This window comes from Podarcis vaucheri (assembly GCF_965113315.1).
Source record: "Podarcis vaucheri genome assembly, chromosome: Z".
Taxonomy (NCBI): Eukaryota; Metazoa; Chordata; class Lepidosauria; order Squamata; family Lacertidae; genus Podarcis; species Podarcis vaucheri.
Window position 1 is genome coordinate 49,175,120 of NC_138758.1, and position 23,307 is coordinate 49,198,426.

General features: G+C 43.2%; 1 protein-coding gene across 20 annotated transcripts in view; it reads right to left on the minus strand.

Annotated features, from left to right (window-relative positions):
• Window positions 1-23,307, minus strand: part of DNM1 (dynamin 1) — a 129,376-nt gene that overhangs the window by 50,296 nt on the left and 55,773 nt on the right. For 12 of the 20 annotated variants that reach the window (XR_014215876.1, XR_014215877.1, XR_014215878.1 and 9 more), the window contains exons 11-14: window positions 11,673-11,759; window positions 10,837-10,907; window positions 9,459-9,510; window positions 7,347-7,358 (exon numbers count right to left, since the gene is read on the minus strand). Coding sequence is in view for 16 of the 20 variants with exons in the window: in XM_082208860.1 (XP_082064986.1) it covers window positions 7,347-7,358; window positions 9,459-9,510; window positions 10,837-10,907; window positions 11,673-11,759 (222 nt within the window). In the remaining 4 variants the exon portion in view is untranslated. Of the gene's footprint in view, window positions 1-7,346; window positions 7,359-9,458; window positions 9,511-10,836; window positions 10,908-11,672; window positions 11,760-22,310; window positions 22,450-23,307 lie in introns of all 20 variants that reach the window. The other 8 variants (XM_082208867.1, XM_082208872.1, XM_082208865.1 and 5 more) reach the window with 3 other exon arrangements.

The following is a 23,307-nucleotide window of genomic DNA, read 5'->3' on the forward strand; positions in this document are numbered from 1 at the left end:
CTTGGAAGGGGAAGTCTTATTGGGTTGCAAGGTGAGTATTAAAAAGACATTTCAAAAGACCAGAATCAAGGGCTATGGTGTTCCAGAATAAAATAAGAGGAACATCTCAAGAACAACAGACATCTGGGAGCCCCAGTTTTTCCATTCTTGATGGTGGGGATAAACAGGGCTCTGTGTACTCTGTAATTCAGTGCAAGTGCAGGGAACCCCCATCCTCACAACTCAGTTTTCATTTTGTCAAAGGAAATTTCTACCTGATATGACTACCAAAATAGATTTGAAAATGTGTTGGCAATATCCAGCCAAATCCCAGGAGCTATATCAGGATTTCCTGTGGTCATCGAAGGTGGTTTCAGGACCACATGCCACTCTCCTTCATACGAATTAAGTATGCAGAATTTGGCATCCCCTGACATATGCCATACAAGCTGGAGAGTTCAGCTTATCTTTGCATGGTACTTGTGTTGCTTTGGCACAGTTTTTTTAAAAATCTGCAGTACACACAACCGTGTTTAGACCCCACTCCGTAGCAAAGATTGAGTAGATCAAACAAAATAAAAAGAGGATTGCAATCAACAAACAATTGAGTTAATAGCATTTTTAAAAAACAACAGTAAGTATCTGGAAGCAAAGGTGCATCTGGAATTGATATCCTGGATTTAATATGTGTTTGTGTGTGAGATAGAGACAGAGACAAAGAGAATGAAAGTGCTGTACTTGGGAGGTGCGTTGTCACTACACCAAGAAACAATCAGCCTGCAGCAAAATACTGTCTGAAAAATCTTTTAGCATGAACCATCTGTGTTCCACGAGGAAAACGGAGTACTACAAAGACTAACACAACTGCTAAACTGACTGATTTTCTTTCTTTCTTTCTTTCTTTCTTTCTTTCTTTCTTTCTTTCTTTCTTTCTTGTGAAGACAATTGCACAACTACTGCCTCTCATTCTGCAACAGCAACACCACCATCAACATGTCTAGCTACATGAGTCAATGACACTCATGCAAGTTGTGGTAAAGCTACAGTTAGTGGTTTGCCATGACCATGCCAATGCCCCCTGCATCCTCTCCTAGCACAAGGGAGGGGGGGAATAAGCCATAGTCCCTGAATTAACATTTGGTCTCAACTGAGGACTGTGGCTTGTTTCCTGCCACATAGCCGAGGGCTTCTCCACACTCACCGTTTGTCCACTCTTTTCCAAGCATAGGTCTGCACTTTGAGGCTCCATGTCTGGGTGCTCTTTCAGGTTTTCTGTGAGTTGCTGGATTCAGCTTTAAAGAGTGGCTTTTCATGGGGGAAGCTCTAGAGCAAAAAAGGGCACTCAGATATGGAGTTCTAAAGCACAGACTGCCTGGAAAGCATAGAGGAAAAGTAAGTGTGGATAAGCCCCAAGATGTAAAGCCAAGGTTTGGTCTTGGTTTCTTTGAGCAAAACAAATCATAGTCCCTGGACAAAAAGGCTTGTGGTTTGTTGTCCCTGCTTGCACTAGAGAGGAAATGAAGAGGAACCAATTTGCACATTGACAGTAAACAATTAACTACAGCTTACTATGATGTGTGCACTGGGCTGTTCATAAGGTAACCATGTGTCCTACTTTGCAATGACAGGTTTCTACCGTATTTTTCGCTCTATAACACGTACCCGACCATAACACGCACGTAGTTTTTAGAGGAGGAAAATCCGTAGGCATGCCACCCGTAGGCATTCCCTCCATAACACGCACAGACATTTCCCCTTACTTTTTAGGAGGAAAAAAGTGAGTGTTATGGTGCAAAAAATACGGTATTTTGAAAGGCTGTCAGATGGCAGCCCTCTATTTGAAAGTATTCTCTATCTGAGGGTTGTCAAGTCCAAGTCTAGTTTAAAAATAAAGGAACCATAAAAAGGGAGAGGAACTTTGAAGTTGCCCACAATGGCTAGTTAGTAGAACCTGGTCAGCAGACTGAGCAGGCGCAGAAATTACCTGGTGCCTTCTCTACTATTGTTTCTATTTAAATTATAGTAATTATTTATAAATTTGCATTTGTACATATGAATTACCACATGCCAGCTTCTGTAATTCTTGAAGATTCTGTATTCTTGGATACCAGGCACTGTATCCATCCCCTTAATGCTTGATAAAACTTTATAATAAAGTTTTAGTGCAGGTATGAGCGCTCAAAACTCAAAGACAGCCTGAACATTTAATTGCCAAATTTCTTTTGCAAACCAGTTTTTTCCCCCAAAAATGGAACCATCACACTTTTTAGCACACCTGGATAAAAATTTAGAAGGGTTGCAAGGGAATAGGGAGGTGGGATAAACTTTTTTGGCGAGGCCCTGGGCTATCATAGCTGTTATAAGGAATAGTTGCTCTGAAAACACCTGGAAGAAAAATCTGGAAGCCAAGAAAACTCCACTTGTTAAATAAAATAAATTCATCCAAGTATGCATGTGTGCCTCCTAAAGGCCCTGAATAAAGAGGGAGGTTTTTGTGGGGAGGGTTGTATTCGGATTCTTTCTTTCTTTAACTCATGGGATGTATTTGAACAATCATCTCTCAGCTTAACAACAAGATAGCATATGAAGCTATAATTTGATGTTGGCTTAAGATCCTGGCTTGTTTTGAAGCCATTAGCCACAGTTTTCTGGTTCAGATAAAATGGAAAACTATGGTTAATTGAAGATTTCCCCCTGATTCAATGACTCCTGGTCCAAAAGTAGGAGTGAAGGGCCAGAATGTACAAACCATACCACTCTTATCTAGACTTTCTTTCTTCTTACTCCTCTTTCTTTATTATTTATTTCATCTTGGAGAGACCTACTTCTGCTCCCACTACACCCTCCTGGTTTTAATCTTCTTATTGATTACAGCTAATCCCCCCCCAGTTATACTCAGAAACAGACTAATTATTAACACATGAAGGGAAGCAACATTACAGAAAAGTAAACTTCACTGGAAGGAAAGCAGTATGAAGATGTGTAAGATATTACGGCATTACAATCACTTATTTAAATAAAGATTGTTTATTTGTTTACAAAGATAGTCAACGTAACTCAAAAGCTTTACACTGCCTCCCTTCCCTTGACTCGTCAATCTTCATTCGTTTTGCTATCTCTGTGACTTTGATGTCAGAGAGCGAGATCTCATGTCGGATCCCCCATTCCTGCTGCCATGGAAACATCTGGGGAGGCCTGGGAAATAGCTCAGATCCAAAGAACCCAAAGCTAACACGCCCCCAAACCAGGAAGAGATTTAGAGCAGCTCCCAAGCTAGTCTGAATTTCCCTTGACAAAAGAAAAAGTGCAGAGGAGCTGAAGGGCGATCCTTTGACCTCACGTCTGCCCTGCCAGTGAGACCTCAGCAGGGCTTTGGATGGGCAGTTAAACCAACTTCAGATTCCACACATCAAAAACATATAATTTAGGATTGCACAGTCATTGGATGAAAATATATTTCATAGTTAATCTTTAATTTAGCAATGCACAAATCATGCAACACCACAATTTATCTTTCCAGTTTTTCCATCGTCTATTTAACCTACATGTGGAATAAGGTATCAGCAAAACGTGTGTGTTTGTACTGGTTCCCTTTAAGGCCAACAAAGGAGAATTCCACCATATCTTTTGCAAACCTTTGGACCTAGATGTCATCCTTCCACATTTTAATGTGAAACTATTTCCTGCCCTAACTTCTAGTTCTAATAAAATGTAAGGGACTCCTTTGTTGCCTTGGAATAATTTCAAATCCAGGTCACAGTGGTTCTCATTTCTGGTTGAAATAAAATCCCTTAATGGGAAATACTGAAATAAATGGAACAGACTCATGATTCATTTGAAGCCCTAGTTCATCTAGGCATCCAGTTCTTCCCTGCTCCACTTCAACAAGTATTGTCAAGCCATGTGCACTCAAATTGAATTTATTCCCAGGCAAGTCTGCTTTTTCCTATTTATAACTTCACTGGTGTTTTAAATATACAGTGTATTTGTATGCTTGTTGTTGTTTAGTCGTTTAGTCGTGTCCGACTCTTCGTGACCCCATGGACCAGAGCATTTCTATATTAAAATATGGTTACATCTTTTAGTGGTGAGCTGCTCTATACTTGCAGCTTGTGGTGTGACTTTAAGCAAGCATGCCTAGCACCTTTGCCTAAAATCCCTTCACACGGCAACATATTGCACTTCAGCAACTGGATTTTCAGTGCTTACAGCCTAGTGCATTACTGCGAAACCAGCTTCCCATTTGCTGCATTACTACTGCAAGTCCTTTCGGAAGCAGTTTCCTTCCTCCAGGCAAGAGTGAGCCATCCAGGCTGCCCCAATTATTGCTCTGTCCAGCCATGAAAACTGTGGAACGAAGGACGCAGTTGCCGTCCAAGTGCATATAAAGAGTTAGGTGCACAGGAAACAATGGGACACAGTCCTTTCCACCAAACTACAGGAAGTAATGGCCACAATAATTCTGGTATTCTCTAAGCAGAAAACACGAAATTCTGCAACCGGAATTAAGAATCTCTCCAGCCACCCCATAGCAGACCTGAGCAACTTAAGACTGAACACAGCTTCAATAGCCATGTATTGCAACCTGCTATCTGATTGACAACTGTCACGTTCATTTTCCCGCCCAAGGCAGCCAGCAACAGAAAGAGGGTTACTGAGCCACCAGACATGGCTGGTATGTACTGCTGGCTGAGTTGTAGAAGCCAAACTTATAGGAACAGCATCCTATCAATCCAGAGGATATCTCTGGTCTACCTAATAGCAGACTACATGCGATAGCAGCAAATCTATATTTTTGGAAAGAACCTTATTGCTAATCACGTTTAAAGGAGGCAGGTGTCGGGGGGTTAGTTTAAACCCCCAAGGGGTACAAATGTAAGGGAGGCAGAATCCTCTTCCCCATCTACTAGTCTTCTTCAGCCCACCAGGGGTCCTGTGTCCAGTTTTGGGCACCACAGTTAATGGAGGATATTGATAATCAGTGCTGCATAATGGTTAGAGGGTTGGACTAGGACCTGGGAGACCAGGGTTCAAATCCCCACCCAACCATGAAGCTCATTGGGTGACCTTGGGCCTCACAGGGTTGTTGTGAGGATGAAATGGGGGGGGGGGAGAACCATGTACACCACCTTGAGATCCTTGGAAGGTAAAAGTGGTATATAAATGTAATAAATAAATAAATAAAATAAAATAAATGTGGAGAGGAGGGCGACCAAGATGATCAAGGGTCTGGAAACCAAGACTATTGTTCTATGGCTCTATCACTGCCTGAAGTCCACTTTCCTTGCACCCATGACCTGATACCAGAAGTGAGCTCAAGTGGGAGAAAATTGCTTGGGAATTCAGTAGCCCGTGCTAGAAACCCTATGGGTACTCTAAATCACACCATCTCCCTGTTAGACATGATTGATAACAGGCTTGTGTTTCTGTAGTTTGGACCCGAAGGTGACACCACATATTATGCAGCAGACATGATTGCTGTAGCAACAATGGCATTATAATGGTTTCCCTCCTGCAAACACTGTTGACAGGTGAGTGACGTACCTGTGACTTTAAGCCAGAGGAGAGAGGAGGCAGATCAGGATCTACTGGCAAATCACTGAACTGCAGGAGATTGGTAAGGTTTTCTAACTTGCAGTTGTGTTGTAATAGCAACAGCCTTTTAAATGTCTTTGTGGGAGGGGGAGTTATTGTTTAGCTGTTTCTGTTTTAACTATTTAATTGTGTTTTATCTCATGTTTTTATCTTGTGAACCATCCTAAGATTTTTACTATACTAATAATTTTATTACTTGTATTCCACCAATCTGACCTGATTGCCCCAGCCACTCTGGGCGGCTTTCAGCATATACAGAAACATAATAAAACATCAAGTGTTAAAAACTTCCCAATACAAGGCTGCCTTCAGACGTCGTCTAAAAGTTGTGTAGTTCTTTATCTCCTTGACATATGAAGGGAGGGAGTTCCACAAGGTGGGTGCCACTCAGTGCTTTTTTTCTGGGGGAACACAGGTGTACGCATGCCCCTAAACATTTTGTGAATCTAAGTTTGGCCTCATTGAAGGGCAGTATTTCAATATGAGTAGGAAAATGAGAGTACCCCAAAACACTCTTTTAGGGGGGGGAAGCACTGGTGCCACTACTGAGAAGGCCCTCTGCCTGGTTCCCTGTAACTTCGCCTCTCACAGTGAGGGAACCACCATAAGGCCCTCGGAGCTGGACCTCAGTGTCCAGGCAGAACGATGGAGGTGGAGACACTCCTTCAGGTATACTGGGCCGAGGCCGTTTAGGGCTTTAAAGGTCAGACCAACACTTTGAATTGTGCTCGGAAACGTCCTGGGAGCCTATGTAGGTCTTTCAGGACTCGTGTTATATGGTCACCAGTCACCAGTCTAGCTGCCACATTCTGGATTAGTTGTACTTTCCGGGTCACCATCAAAGGTAGCCCCACGTAGAGTGCATGGCAGTAGTCCAAGTGGGAGATAACCAGGGCATGCACCACTCTGACAAGACAGTCCGCAGGCAGGTAGGGTCTCAACCTGCGTACCAGATGGAGCTGATAAACAGCTGTCCTGGACACAGAATTGACCTGCGCCTCCATGGACAGCTGTGAGTCCAGAATGACTCCCAGGCTGCAGACCTGGTCCTTCAGGGGCACAATTACCTCATTCAGGACCAGGGAGTCCTCCACACCTGCCCGCTCCGTCTCCCAAAAAGAGTACTTCTGTCTTGTCAGGATTCAACCTCAATCGGTTAGCTGCCATCCATTCTCCAACTGCCTCCAGACCCTCACACAGGACCTTAACCATCCTCACTGATCTCGGATTTAAAAGAGAGGTAGAGCTGGGTATCATCCGCAGACTGATGAACACCCAACCCAAACCTCCTGATGATCTCTCCCAGCAGCTTCATGTAGATGTTAAAAAGCAAAGGGGAGAGGACGAAACCCTGAGGCACCCCACAAAAGTGAGAGGCCAGGGGTCTGAACACTCATCCCCCACCACCACTTTCTGAACACAGCCCAGGAGGAAGGAGCGAAACCACTGTATAAAGGTGCTCCCAGCTCCTCTAGACAGTCAAGAAGGATACCATGGTCAACAGTATCAATTGCCTTTTGATGAAGGACATTATATAAATCTAATGAATAAATCTAATAAATAATAATAATAATGAATAACCGTTTTCACTCTGTTCACCAACTAGTGACTTTTGCTCCCTCGTTTTCTGTTCTGCCGGACATAGTATTAGGGTTTACTGTACTTTGACTCCCTGCCCCGTCTGCAGCCAACGGAGGCATCCCAGCTTTTCCCCAGATGCACCTAAATTAGTACTTGTTAGCACTGCACATTGAGTGGCCTTTTTTACTCACCAGGATCTCATCCTGCAAAAAGAGGGCCATAGCAACAACAGCAGCAGCAGCAAAGACAGGAGCAAAGAAAGGAGAAATCATTACTCAAGAAAGCGGGAGGAGGAGGAAGAAACTAGGCTCCAAAAATAAAGGGGGAGGGGGGAAAATATAAATATATAACAAAACCAAACATTTATCACTAGAACCTTTTGCTAAATCAGCACTCTAGTTGCAAAAACAGCAAAAAGACCACATCACAAAACAAAATCTGCTTAGGTAAAAGAGGGGGCGGGTTGTTTTGATTTTAAAGCACCTAAAAGTGAAACAGACTGAACAGGTCTGCAGGGCCTCCTTCTCTCCCACTTGGGTGGTATAAAGTGGCTGGCCTTGCCGGAGAAGCAGTGAAGAAGTAGCATTTTCAGAAAGGACCTTGGGCCTAAGTCCACCTAGTGGTAGGTCTGAGGTTACATTCATGCTACACATTTATATGTATTTTATACCCCTTTAACTGTCACGGCTTCCTTTAAAGAACAGCAAGAATTGTAATCTGGCAACTGTGTGCTGAAGGTTCCTCCAGCAGAAAGCGGAACCCCTGATCACAGGGTTGATCCCTCAGCAATAGGGGGAAACAATACTGTGTTTTAAACACGCCGTAAATGGATGTTCTGTCCATAGCTGTCAACTTTTCCCTTTTCTTGTGAGGAAACCTATTCGGAATAAGGGAATTTCCCTTAAAAAAAGGGAGACGTTGACAGCTATGGTTTTGTCCCATGGTGACACAGGGCTGCGGTGTAGGAAGTTCTTTACTCCACCCAAATGGGGCCTGAAAATTTCCAAACTCATAAGAACTTTAGAAGATTGAATAACACCCCAGACGCTTCCTTTAAAATGCAACCTTTTCAGTGTTGGATATCTTGTTCTCACGTAATTCTTTGAATAATAAAGGTTGTATATAATACTAAATGTACACAGAGAAGACCCACTGGAACTGAGGGACATGACATAGGCTTTGTTCACATGGCTGTTTATTCGATTTCCATGACTTTTCTCAACTGTTCCACATTACATTTGAACTTTCACACTTCCAAAATCCACTTCCAAAACTAGTGGAATATAGTGGAACTATAATGGAATACAGTGCATGTGCAACACTCAGTTGCACAATTTGCAAAAGGATTCTTTTCTGGAATCAAATAACATGGAAATGAGCACTAAATTTGTACTAAATTCTGCTTTTGTTCCAGAAGTGGCTTTTGAGTCATGTGTAAGCTCAAGTATTAACAGTTAGAGAAAAGTCATGGAAATGGAATAAACTGTCATGTGAATGCAGCCTAGCTTAGGCCCATTAATTTAAATGGATCAACTCTACAAAATAGTTGTATTTGGCTACAACTCTAAGCCTGTGAGAAAGGACCATGCTGTTCTTAATTTTTGTAAAGTGCAGAGCAACTTTAGAAATTCAGTAATAAAAACCAAAACCACAATGAGCACAACTGTTATTCTGTTATTATTATTACTATTAATATTATGCTCTTTGGCCACATTGAAGTCAATCTGAAAATATAGTAATGGCTAAATTCAGTCCTACTCATTTCAGTAATACTTATTCCCAGGTGGGTGGAAAGAATTAAAGCCTAACTTTGTTTGGATCCTATCAATTACCATTATTATTATTATTATTACTGCCACTATCACCATCCACAAGGTTATCCCTCCATACACCATGCAGAGACAAGTATACAACTACCAGTGAGGTATAAGACTGGAACAAAAGTGGGTTGTTTTCTTCTTTAAAAAAAAAAACATTAGGAAGTGTGTATCCAACGATTAATTCAAGAAACTTATTTCGGGCCAACCAGTGGAGCTAGCAGGCAACAATACAATTAAAGCTTTATCTGATTAACTTTACTAATGAATATTAAAGCTCTAATGAGGATTACCCTCCAGGACCCCCCTACCACCCTGGGTATGGAATGTTTTGCTTCAGTGAAATGGGTTCGATGAGTTGACATTTCGGTTCTTCCTGTCTTCCAAGATGTGTCAGTGAAACTTCCATTGCCTCCTGCAAAGCAAAGTGAATATCCATCTCAAGGCTTTAAAATGTGGCCCAAGGTAGCTACGAAAGGGGCTTACCTGATTCCCAGCTGTTTTCTTCTTGCTCATCTGGCTACTCCTTTGCTGAGCACTGTATGAGAAATTAAAAAAAAAAAGGCTGAAGACGTTTTTCTTTTCTTTTCCAGTTTTGACTCTCTTGGGATGGCTCATATGAATCCAGATTTCTTGGCCTCTGCTTGAAATCCATGCTTAGCCTGAATTGCTCTCCCGGGGGTGTGTGTGTTAATTTTTATACCCCCCTCCCCACTCCTTCTGTGATCCTGATGAAAATACCCCCCCCCCACACACACACACGTATACACACTGTAGGTATTATTTCCAGGAAAGAGAACTCACTAAGAGAACTCAGGTCTTGCAACCCTCTTTCTTAAGTGGGTAACTGCTACTAATTCTCAGCACACAAGGTTCTCTGCTTGTGAAATTTAGGATATAAAGTGCTGTGCAGTATTATAACTGCTATTTCATGGGACTTCTAAAAATAATAATGGAAGAAAGGATATATTTACACATCCCAGGTGTCTTGTGCAGATGAGACTGTCACTTTTTACCAAACGTGCAAAGGAGCAGAAAAAGATGGGAATTACATTGGTAAAACTACAGGCAAAATACATCACCCAGCTCACCACAAAGAACAAAACCTGGTATAATATTGTATGGAGTTCTAGTCAAACATGAACAAGGGCTCATCCTCACTTCCTGTGCCTAGAAATCATGGGTATGAACAGTTTTACACATGATCTGTGGTTTCTAGGCATGGATTCGAGTGGTTTTGCCTTTGTCCTGCCACTTCCCCTTGGAAAACCTGCTCTTTGATGCTAAATCAGAACAAACAGCAATTAGCAGGAAACCTGCTTGCCATTCATTCTGATTCAGCCCTAAACCATGGGTTTCCCCAGGGGAAAGCAGCAGGGCAAATGGAAGTGTAGATGAGCCCAAGTCTTGTGGCACCTTAAAGCTGTTTAAGAGTTCATGGCTTAGGATCTACTTCATCAGATGCATGGAGTGTGTTCCTGAGCTGATGGCAGAAAAACTCTTGGCAAATGCAATGCAGAAGATATAAACCATAATTAAAGGTCCCTCTAGAATCATGTTTTCTTGCAGGTCTAATTGTGCAACATGTCACCGATACAAAAATACTGCATTAGTGGCGGATTTAGTCTGGATTGTCCACACATCCTTCTGCGTTATTAGTTCTGTCACTGTATGATTGCCATCTGTAGGGGTGGCCCTCTTGCACGACAGCAAAACAAAAGTGGGACAACACAGTCTGCCCAGAACATTTTAGTCTTTAAGGTACCACAATATTCTTTTATCCTTTTTGCTGCAGCTGATGAACACAACTGCTACTCCTCCAGGGGAAAAAAAAACATGTCATCTCCTCATTGCTGGTACTTACTTGGCAAATCCAATAAAATCTTCATGGTTTGTGTTCATGTAGGCTAGTTCAATATCTATCAGGAGCATGACCTGGGAAGATAAGATAAGAAAGAGAGGAATGAAAAAGGTGAACCAGTTACTTGCTGGATTACTGCAATGTGCTCCACGTGGGGCTGCCCTTGGGCCTGGTTCGGAAGCTCCAGCCGGTACAAAGTATTGATGGGGATATTTGGCTGACAACATGTGACACCCTTGTTAGAGCATCTTCACTGATTACCCACCAAGCCAGGTTCAAGGTCCTTGCATTTATTAAAGCCCTGAACAACTTAGGTACTGGTACTTCAGGGACTGCCTGAACCTTTCTATCCCAGCTCTATCACTGAGGTCATCTGCAATAGCATTGCTGGTCGTCCCCCAGATTGGCAAGTCTCATTTGACAACAGGAAACCCAGCCTTTAGTGGCATCAGCCCAGGACTGTGGAATGCTCTGCCAATAGAGACCTAGTGGGCACCTTCTGCCTCAATTTTTAGACACTTACTGAACACCTTTCTATCCCATCAGCCCCAGGCTTTGCAGAGCACCACCGGCTACTGCTCTTCCTCACCACTCCTGCCACCTCCTTGTTTGAGAGGCAGAGAGGTGGTCAGGCAGTGGCATCCGCTGGTTGTCCTTCTCAGCATCACCAGGGTGAAAAAACAGTTTGTGACACTGAAGAAGAGGAGCAGATCTGTTTGTGAGAGAGGGTGGGGGAGAGAAGGGGGCCCTTTCAAGATCTTAGCCCATGGCAGATTCCCATCTGTGCTCGAGGCTGGTTGTGTATGTGTCTGTGAAATGAGAATCCCCTCCACACACACCTGATCTTTGGTTCTGCTCTCTCGATCGCGGATGTGGGTTGTAACAATTCGTTCCATTTCCTCCCGTAGGTGCGGGTATTGGCTGAGCTGCACAGGAAGAGAAGGGGGGAAGAACATGTGCATATGGGGAAATATAGGGTGGATAGAGGCCAGGAAATTACTGCTGCCACCACCACTGTTCAGTCCTCATCAGAAGATCCGGTCGTTGGGATGGGGTGGGATAGGGGAGGTATAGAAAAGAAAAGTAGCAGAGAGATTTTCCAAGTTCCAGCCATGATACAACATTTGCTCTTCTTTACATCTTAGACAGCATCTTGGTCTGGTTTGACATGTTTGAGAGGCAGCTTTGCTGGAACTAAATCCCCCTATTCTCACCAGCAGGAAATGTTTAGCAGAACAGCCATCTGTCAATGTGTCTTCTTAGGTTATTCTTTTGGCCTCCAGGCCTGAATTCATTTTATTTGAGGGATGTTTGGAATCTGGGCTACATGGCCAAGTTTCAGCCTCCAGCAGGGGTAGCCAACATGGACCTCTCCAGATATAGCCAAAATGGCAGCCTCCACCTCCCAACAGCCCCAACCAGCAGGGCCAATATCAGGGGTGACCAGTGTTTCAGTCCAACAACATCCAGAGGTTACCACATTGATTACCCCTGCCCTACTGTGTAAGGCACATAGTAGATTCTCTGCAGAAACTAAGTATGAAGATACAAAATCTTAAGAAACGGCATCTGATGCCTGACCTCATCTCAGGATGCTACAAGCAGTGGTTGGTACAATTTAGTCAGTACAGTAATCATTAACCTGGACCACTCAGTTAATTCCTAAATTAAAGGCACCAGGATTGAAGACTACCTGGATGTTATACACTACTGACCTGTAGCTGTCTATACCAACCATCTTTAACCCGGAATCTTCCAGATGTTTGGACTCCAGATGTGCTGGCTGGGACTAATGGGAATTGTAGCCCAGCACATCTGGACAGCAGTAGCATTCCGTTCAACACTCCCAGTTCTGCTGGGACACCCGTGGACTTAGTAAAGCCACCACAATTTCTGATCTAATCCCTGGGCGCCCCAATTTCTCCCTGTAAGAGGACAGGGGCTGCAGAAGCAGTTCCTAGGATTGGCAGTGGTGTTGGGAAGGATGCATGCTGTTTGTTTTCATCCACTCAGGGCACCTCTGCAGCAGCATTTTCCACAGAGACGAGGAACTGCCTCCCGCGCTGCCAGTTCCCAGCCCCCACAGCCCTAATGGGCTAGGTTGCAACAGTTAGAATTGGTGGGAGGCACTACTGAGAGAATTCCCACCTCAGGGGCTTAAAGTGGGGGGGGGGGACCAGTTTCATGGGAATTTGAATTTAGGAATGAAAAAGCCTGGGCATCCCGAGAGGGACTTAGGGTTCTGCCTCACTATCTGGGTGATGGGAAGGGACTTCTGGACAGGCTGCTCTCGTGCTACCTGGGTAAATCGAGGGCCCAGAGACGGAGGCGTGGACATGTAGCCTGCACCTCGAAATATGTTTATTCTGCTCTCTCTTTCAGTTGTCCTTCTCCAACCCTGATAAGCAGTGGTGTTTTGTTGTGCAGTCCTGCATGAGTCACCTGACTTGCACAGAATGTGGCATCAAAGGACATCATCTCAATTTTCTTCTCGGGAATGTTGGAAGATATGCAGTAGGTTTGTGCAAGCTGTTTTACACTCTGATTGTAAGTGTAAGGAGAGGAATAGCTAGTTGTGATTACCAGTGGTGAGATACAGGCATTATGCACATGCCGAAGACACTCTCCCTTATCATTACTAAACTCTAGCACTGGAAATAGTTTTTGCACAGTTCTTTAGGAGACAGAGACCTAAAGGGCTACGCCTGATATTAATGTCTGGGTAGATCCTTGGAGAGGAAAACAGCATCTAAGCTGCTAAAATCATAAGAAATACTTTTGCTCACAATAAGGCCCGAAGCACCTGTGCACATGTCAAAACATTCCCCAATTAAAAACAAAGCAGAAGAGTATGTAAAGTTTAAGGTGATCTACACAGATTGAGTGCTTTGCTGTTTTCTTCATTCCCAAAAAGCTGGATATTGTGAGCAGCTGGGGGGGGATGCAGAAGAGCAATGCTTTGTAAAAATAAAAAAAGTCTGATGAAAAATGACAATTTCAGAGAAACATCTAGATCAGAAGCACCAAGAGATTTGGTATTAATAAAGAGCTCCAAAGTCAATGTGCATTTTATATACTTTTTTGTGTGTTTTGTTTGTTTTTTAACTTGTTTAAACCATTTTTTGAAGGGATTGGTGTGAAACTTGGGCCTTTCTAAGGCTCCAGCACCCATCAAGCTCTGAGCCAAAATGCAATGGCAACCTGAATGATTTAGCAGAGGCTGTTTATATGATGGCTCAAGAGAATCAGATGCAAGATGCACCTTTTCACAAAGTTGATGCACTAAGGGCTGATCCACACTTTTACACTTGGTATAAAGAGCCCAGAGATTCTTTAGTGAGAACTTTACTGAGAACCCTACCTGAAAGACCCACCTAAATTCTGATATCTTATTGAGGGGTTTTTTGCCCTGGAGTTTTCCCGTGAAAACTTGCTCTTTAGCCCACAATTGGAGCAAACATCAATTCGGGTTTTCAGCAGATTGACATTTGCTACAATCGAGTGCTAAAGAGTGGGTTTTCACAGGGAAAGCCCACCTTTTTGCTGCATTATCTTGTCCAGAGGCAACTATACTTATAAGTATGTGCCATACCTGAGCTTTGAGTCCTACAAGAGCCTAGCAAGGGCCCTGTCAGATAGAGAAGTTCCCTTCTGGATATTTATACCAAGGGTAATATAAGATGTGTGGTCTATCAGAAGAATTTTTCCATTTTGACAGGGGGTTTTTAAAAGACATTTTATAGCCCCTCTTGTTTTAGTTTAGTGATTAATAATTTAAGTAATTCATGAGCTTAATTAGGATTAATAAAGACTGTGTTTTGGCATATGCATCTTTTCAAACTGCAAACTGCTTTGAAATTTTGGAACACAGGATAGACTATAAATACAGTATGCAGAAACATGCTATGTCACTTTGGCTGAAATTAAAATAGCAGATATGCCTCCTTGACAATGGTAACTGTGAAGTTGAAATTAGGAGTGGCAATTATAGCTAATTTTGCGTGGCCTGGTACATAGCAAAAATGGATGCATTGAGAATACTGGTTATCAGAAAGCTGAACAGCATAGGATAATATTGCTTCTCTGTACTGAAGCATTTTGGTCTTATTTACAAGTTGTGTTACTGTTTTCTGTGAAACAATAAGATTTAGACTCATTGGAAAGAATTTGGTTACATTGTTAAGCAATCCATATTTTTGGTTCCAGAAGAACAAATATAAAGGCAAATATAAATAGGCAAACACTAAGGAAAGAAACTATGAACCGAACATCTCATTGCTTACTTAAATTGAAGCTGATAGGCAAGATTATAATTGAACATGACATGGTTACGGTCCTGTGCACACTTACCTGGAAGTAAGCCCCGTTGAAAAGAATGAGATATGTAAATGATATGTTTAAAGCAGATGAGAAAAAAGGATTTAGTACAGAATTTTCAAGGTATGAAAAGGAATTATTGGGAAGCAATGAGAAGTTATTATTTAGAATGTATAAACTGTTGATCGAATGGCACACAAAACACGAAGAAATAAAATGGGTAATGATAAAATGGGCACAAGATACTGGGCATAATATCCAACTTCTGTTTTGGGAAAAATTATGGAAGGAAGATCTAAAATTCACAGCGTGCTGTTCGTTGAAGGAAAACTATATGAAAATGATGTATAGGTGGTATTTAACACCAGCAAAATTAGCTAAAATGTATAGAACTGCTTCTAATGTATGTTGGAAATGTAAAGAAAAATAAGGCACGTTCTACATATGTGGTGCAAGATAACTAAAGCATTCTGCGAAATGATATATAATGAATTGAAGAAAATGTTTGAAATAACTTTTGTGGAAAAAACAGAGGCTTTTTTGTTAGGCATTTTAGGTACAGAGATTCTTAAAGAGCAGAAAAGACTATTTATGTATGCGACGACAGTAGCAAGAATATTACTGGCCCAGAGTTGGAAAGAAGATAAGATTCCAACCAGAGAAGAATGGCTAATGAAGATGATGGACTATGCTGAAATGGTAAAATTGACAGGGAGAATGAGAGACCAGGATGAGAAGAAGTTTAAGAAAGAATGGGAAAAATACATAATTTATTTAAGAGAACACTGTAAACAACTAAAAACTTTGGCAGGATTAGAGTAATACTTGTAACGTACGAAACAAAGCAGAAAAAGGTAATAATATTGTTAACAAATTAGATAAAAAATGGATAAGTTGAAAGAAAAAGGGATTGACATTGAAAACCAGAGAAGGGCGGTAGGAAGTCTGGGGATTCTGAGAATCATAAATGTGAAGGCGAACGATATGTTTAAATTGAAATATGTTCTGTAAAACTCAATAAAACATATTTAGAAAAAAGAAATAATGAGACTTCTGAGAAAATGTGCATAGGAAGCTGTAAAGCAGTCAGACAAGGACTGGACAGCGTATATAAAGTATATTTCATCGTGAATCTTCTAACTGAAGTCATTTTTAAGGGCAGCCACAACTGCAACGTTTGACATTACCAAGACCGGAATGTCTGAATATTTAGCTGCTTATTGCTCTAGATCAGGGAAGGGCAAACTGCAGCCCTCCATAAGAGCCTGCTGGATCAGGCCAAATGTCCACCCAGTCCAGCATCCTGTCCTCAAGGGGCCAAGCAGATGCCTCTGGGAAACCTACATGAAAGATTCAGACACAAGAGCGCTCCAACTTTGTTGAATATCCATGAGTTCTAGAGTGGGAGAAAATCGTTTCTCTATGCACTTTCTTCATGCTATACATAATGAACTTGTATCATGTCACTTCTTACTTGCAGTCTCTCTAAACTAAAAATCTCATAATGCTTCAACCATTCTTCATAGGAGAGTCACTCCATCCCCTTTATCGTTGCCGTTTTCCGAACCTTCTCCAACTCTACAATCTCCTTTTTGAGGTGAGGCGACCAGAAATGCACACAGTAACAACTCTAGGTGTTGCTGTGCTTTTATCATCCCTTTTGACTGACCATGTTGACTAGGGCTGATGGGAATAGGGTGTCCCCAAACCTGCTTCAGACAGAGGGAGAAACATCCTTACTTCTTGCTGGTTAAGATAGAAGGAACCGTGCCAGGAAAAACCCAGGAAATTGGAAAATCTTTCTCAGCTTTTTGTTGCTGGAAAAATAGAAAAGCAATAACCATCTTGTTGACACAAAACAAACTACTCCAATCTGTGAAATGCTCTCAGTTTATTCAAAACTTTGACTATTTGATAAAATTTTCAAACAAAGCAGAAGGAAAGGAAAACTGTCATAGCCATGTTCACCAGAACTCATGCGGGGGAAACACCACACCTAGCGCATGCATGGGGGTCAAGCGATGCTGGGGAAGAGCAGGCCACAGGCACACCACGGGATACCACGCCCACAAGGGATCATGCGTCAGGATGCAAAGGGGCAAGGTGGGGAGGCAGTAGCACGACGAAGCACCCAGAAATGCCATGATCCTGAACAGGAGAGCAGGTGAAACCTAAGAAAGGGGGCTGGCTTGGAAATTGGTTCTCAAATATTTGCCAAGTGCACATTTCCCTCTCCTGGACTTTCACCATCGTGTCCTTTATTCCAGAATGTGACAGCTGCATCTACAGGTGTCTCCCTAACTTAGGAACCTTCTTCCATGCTATGGAACTCGCAGTGGACAACCTCAGACCACATCTCCAATCAAGTCTCTGCTTCTTCCTCTCACCTCCCTCTGCCCTCGCTTCTTCCTCTACTGTTCTGACGGCTGCCTCGCTCAGGTCCAACGTTACATATGGGCTGGTGCAACCTGCTGAAATGGTTGTCCTAGGCCTGGCCTAGAGCTAGTAATTACTACTTTGTAAGTAGAAGGTTGGTGGCCACCTTCTCTGGCAGAACCCCTGCACCTTTAACAGCAGCCTGGCTCAACACATAAAATAAACAGGTGAAAAGCACTATAGCTCATCGGTAGAACATTTGTTCGGCCTGCTGGCAGCTCCAGTTTCAACCCCTGATGTCTTCAGGTAGGCCTGGCAGGGCCAGACTAGGGATGAGTGAATCTGCTAATTTCAGTTTCTCATTTTCCCAATTCTCCACATTTTCACATTGCCATTGTCCACCCAGGGACAGCTGTGGCCAGGATTCCTGCAGTTCAGGGGGTTAGACCAGATGACCCTAACTCTATTCCAACTATGATTCTATGATACACATTAGTTTATATAAAAAAATAAAGTCTGTGTGAGAATTCATAAGCATTATAGTGCAAATGTCTCCTAATGTGTACATTTGTGTAAGCATTATTGTACACTACTTTAGCTAGGGGCTCATTTATCCACACACATCCTTCCTCCAGCTTTCCAGGCACAGTCCATGTTTTAAAGCTTCATGTCTGAAAGCTTTGTTGCCCTGGAGCTTTCGACATGAAAACCTGCTCTTTAGCACCAAACTGGAGCAATCCATGGAAAACCCAAATGGTTGTTTGTTGTGCTTCAGCTTTAAAGAGCACTCAGATACAGTGTTTTGAAGTGCAGGCCTGTGCCTGGAAAGAGTGGGGCAAAAGTACCGTATTTTTCGCTCTATAAGACGCACCTGACTACAAGACGCACCTAGTTTTTGGAGGAGGAAAACAAGAAAAAAAATATATTCTGAATCTCAGAAGCCAGAACAGCAAGAGGGATTGCTGTGCAGCGAAAGCAGCAATCCCTCTTGCTGTTCTGGCTTCTGGGATAGCTGCGCAGCCTGCATTCGCTCCATAAGACGCACACACATTTCCCCTTACTTTTGAGGAGGGAAAAAGTGAGTCTTATAGAGCAAAAAATACGGTAAGTGTGGATCACACCTATTGTATTGATTTTTATGTATGTTTATTTACATTACTATATGTACTTTTTTGCATCTTACTTGGTGGATAACTTCATTGCATTTCAGCTCACACAATGTTCTGTAAAGTGTGAATTAGGTAATTTTGCCCATCAGTGCAAATTGTGTCAAACTCCTGCCCCATGCCTTTGCTGGACTAAAACATTTTGCTGCCTGAAGGAAGGAGCAAGATCAGACACATGCCCTGGTACAGAAGCTGCCCAGGCAGCTGAATCTCACTTAAACTCTGGGCCACCATTATCCACCGTTCCTGGGGGCAAAAGGCCAGTTTGGAGTGAGGGTTTGCAGACCAGGCTACGTGGAAGGCGCAGCCCTGCCCTTGAACATCCCTGTCCCCTCACTCTGCCTGACAGAAGGGCTGGTGGCCCTTGCTTGAAAAGATTCCTGTCTTAAACCTGAATTTCCCATCTTTCTATCCCCCTGTTGGAAAAGTGGCAGCTGCTTGATTTCTCAGGGTCAGGCTCTCAAGAAAAGGCAGAGGAGCAGAGCCGTTAAAAAAAGGGGGGGTGGCCATCCTGTTAAGGTGATGTTAGAACAGCAGCGCGTTCAGGCTGTGAAGAGTCTTGTCATGTGTAAAATGAAATGTCAGAGCCAGGCCTGCCAGGCCTAACCGAAGGAACTATTTGTTTCCCTACACTTCCACCTCTTCCTCTAGCTTTTCATTCTTTTTTCAGCACCAGCTAAGTTTTTCCATCTTTTCTTGTGGCTCAGTTATATGCACCCACACATCCATCCACACCCACACAGACCGCTCAGAAAAACAGATGGATTCATTTCCCGTGCAATTTGCAATGATTAGTAACGATCTTTCGCTGATGGACGGGGATGGGGTTTTATAACTCAGGTCTGCCTTTCCTTGCGGCTTCTATCAAGTCACTCTGGGGGTGAGATGGAATATTCAGAACAGAAATTCACTCACGGAACCAGGAAGGTCCAGTGAGCGCGCACATACACACACGCACAAGCAAACACAATTCACCTAACATGTAGGCCTCAAGACACCTAGATTAGCATTTCTCTTAGAACTCCAAAGAAATTCCCTGAGCACAGAGTTGTGTTAGACCAATAGCCAGCATTACAAAAGGCATGTCTTGCATTCATAGCTGATTCAGAGGGAAGGATTCCACCTGCTGAAGCAGAAACATCAACTCTTCTAGCAGTTTCCCCTTCCCACCCAATCCAAGTCTAGGACCTTCTGGGTTCTGGGATTTGAGTTTTCAAGATATATCTGCTAAGCATGTGACACTGTCTGTAATGTGACAGTGAGAGCAAGAGAGGTGGACCTGACTCCTCTACCAACAAATAAGAGGAAAGAGCCCAAAGTGGAGCATTGTCTTATTCAGTGGGAGAAAACAAGTCACAAAGAGAGGGGGAGCTGCAGGGCAAGAATTCAAGTGCTGAAGGAAAGTGGGGTATAAAATGTCTCTTGAAAAGAGGTGCAGGAACTAAGAAAATGTTGCTTGATTGTCTTGGAACCCTCTTCTCCCAAGCTGTCACTTCAGAGAAGAGATTTTGCTCGGGACCTCAGCACAGAAGGAAAGGGTTAAATCTCCCTTTCCCATCCACTTGATTCAACCCCATTAATTTTCAGGATGCTATTTACATTTTTTTAAAAAAACAACAACCATGCATGTTAAAGATTCATTTAACGTCACCTCTTATGTAGCCCTGACATTTTCGCAATTGACTCATGGTGCAAGCCACACATTCAGTCAGAAGTAAGTCCCACTGAATTCAATGGGACTTAACCCCAGGATAATGGGGTATAGGATTGCAGCCTTAAATTGCTTTTGCATTTCTCATTTTGGACTGCTGTGTGCAGGCACTCTTCCTACTTCTACTCTCAAACCTGGGAATATCTCTTTGAGATTGCTGGATCCAGTCCTGGAATACAGGAGAGAAACGGAGTGGTTTTTAGTACAGCACTTGCAACTTTACCTGAGCAGGGAGAGTGAATTGTTAGGACACTAATCCAGCTGTAAACGATGAATGTATCAACTAAAGGGCAAGCTGGCCTCTTTAAAGAGGTGTGTGGTGCCCCCTGATGGAGTCCACAGGTTCAGGAAAACAGCACTGATCTGGCAGATGTGAGGTGGCATCGTCTGGAAGAGATCTGGAATATCAATCTCAATTTATTTATTTATTTATTTATTTGGTTTTTGTTTGTTTGTTTTAATATCCACAATCTCTTTCTCTGCTTCCTTGTTCTCAAAAGTTTGGCTTTCCAGATGGGGAAAAGCAAATAAAGCAGGTTTTCAACATGCAAATCAGGGACAGTTTGAAATTGGGGCCGTGTGTGTGTGTGTGTGTGTGTGTGTGTGTGTGTTGCAACAAGACTTTATTCTGAAACAAAGGGAGAGTATAACAAGAAAGGGCTTGCTAATAAGCAATCACCCTTTTTATCCAGCTGACTTCTGAATTCCTATCTTAAGAAATTTATAGCAGTTGGCTCTGAGTGATGGCAGACACAATATTACATTGTAAGTGGATCATTTATTAATTTGGGCCCCTCTTCCCCCTAAAGAGCTTGAGAACAACACTACCATCACCAACACCACTTTAACGTCTGAAAGAGCAAGATGGTTAATTTGCTTAATTATACCATCTGGAATTATGTAACAAGGCAAAAGGGGATTCATCTGGTCTAGCACCCTGTTCTCAAAGTGGCCAACCAGAAGCCTGAATGGGGAACCTGCAAACAAGACCCGAACCCAAGAGCCCTCTCTCATCCCGTGGTTTCCTGAAACCATTGAGGCAAAGCATAGCCACCGTGGTTAGTAGCCATTTGTAAATGAATGCATTACTAGGCACTTAGGAAGCAGGTAGATGGCTGTGACATGGTAGATGTTATGGTGTTGATCGGGCCAGTTTGCAATCACAAACACAGCTTGGGGTTACTTATTATTGGCTGTGCAAATGGCTTGTTCACAGTTCCTTCACTCATATAACCAAGAATGAGGTTGAATCAGGTCTTCACTGAGAGGCTGTTATCCCTTTTACTGGAAACAGTAGGGTATAAACCTTGTATGCGCATTGCTCCAGCTCCCATCAACTCCAGCCAGTTCGGCCAATGGTCAGAGATGGTGGGAGCTGTAGTCCAGCAACATCTGGAAGGCACCGGGTTGTCTAACCTTGTTCCAGACACTGGACAATGGACAGATATAAAGCCATGAGATTGTACCCTTCTGTGACCCAGTGGCATGCCAGACTTTGTACGAAGCCAATTGGCATGGTCATACTGTAGGATTTGCCACCACCTGCAAATCCTCGTTATCAATATTGCTTTAATTCTGTTCTGTGATTTTTAGTGATATGGTTTATTTATTCTTACGTAAACTGCTCTGAGGTGGCTTGGGGATGAAAAGCTTCACATCAACACAGTAAATAATAATAAAAAAAACAACTGTTTTAAAGAACTCAATGCCTATTGCCTACTAACAAACCAAGAGCCAAACTCTGGCACACGTCCCTAATTTTCCTCTTTTTGCTGGCAGGGATCGCTGCACTCGGCATACCAAGAAATGAGCCCCTGTGTCTCTGTCCCTGGATGGATGGGTATGCCTGGGTGCAAAGTGGCATTGTGCCAAGGTTCCCTCTCTTTGGGGGCGTACGGTTTCTTTACCTTTTCGCTACACTTTCTGATGGTGGATGTGAGCTCACTCACTACCATGTCCACACACTTCAGACATGGCTCATTCAGTTTCTGCACCTGCTTTTTCACTATGGCTTCAAAAGCGAGGTCAGGCGTGAAGAGACCCGTTCTGCGTGGCGAAAGGAGCAGGGAAGGAGAGAAGCAACAACAAGAAGAAGAAAGGAGTGCGAAGCAGACGGAGGAGGAAAGAAAGAGATCAGACAGAGGGGAGGGAGGGGAAGGAAGAGAAAGAGAAAGGAAGAAGAGAAAAACACAAGGCAAAAATGAGATTTTGGTTCACTCCACAGGCCAGGGGTAGCCAATGTGGTGCCATCCAGGTGTTGCTGGGGTCCCAGCTCCCACCACCCCTGACCACTGGTCAAGCTGGCTGGAGCTGATGAGTGCTAAAGTCCAGCAGCATCTGGAAGGAACGATATTGTTTATCTCTGCCTTAGGCAAATGTAACCCAAGTGAGCGTCACTAAAGGACCCAAAGTGCTGCCAAGCATCAGGTGGATTCTACAAGAGGAAGAAAAGATGGAATGAAAAACTGCAAGCCAGGGTGTGGCCAGTGAAATGGACAGATGGGAAAATGCAGGGATCCCTTCTTCCCCAACCCTACCACTCTCTCTGACTCCTGAAAAAAATGAAGCCTTCATCTCCCTATTGAGAGTCTAACTGGGGCCTCAGGTCATCTCTCATCCACTCTCAAGGCTGCTTTCTATGTGGACACCTATAAAGCTAAAACATGAAGCTTAAGGTCCTTGAAGAAGTAACCCTGAAAACCCTAACATATGTGTCAGAGGGAAGACCTACAGCAGCGGTGGAGAACCTGCAGCCTGCCAGATGTTGCTGGACTACAACTTGCATAATCGCTGACCATTGGCCATGCCAGCTGAGGCTGATAGGAATCAAGATTCAATACATGGGGCATCACAGACTCCCTGTCCCTGATCTACAGGCTCTCTTCTGCAGCTTTTACTATGTGT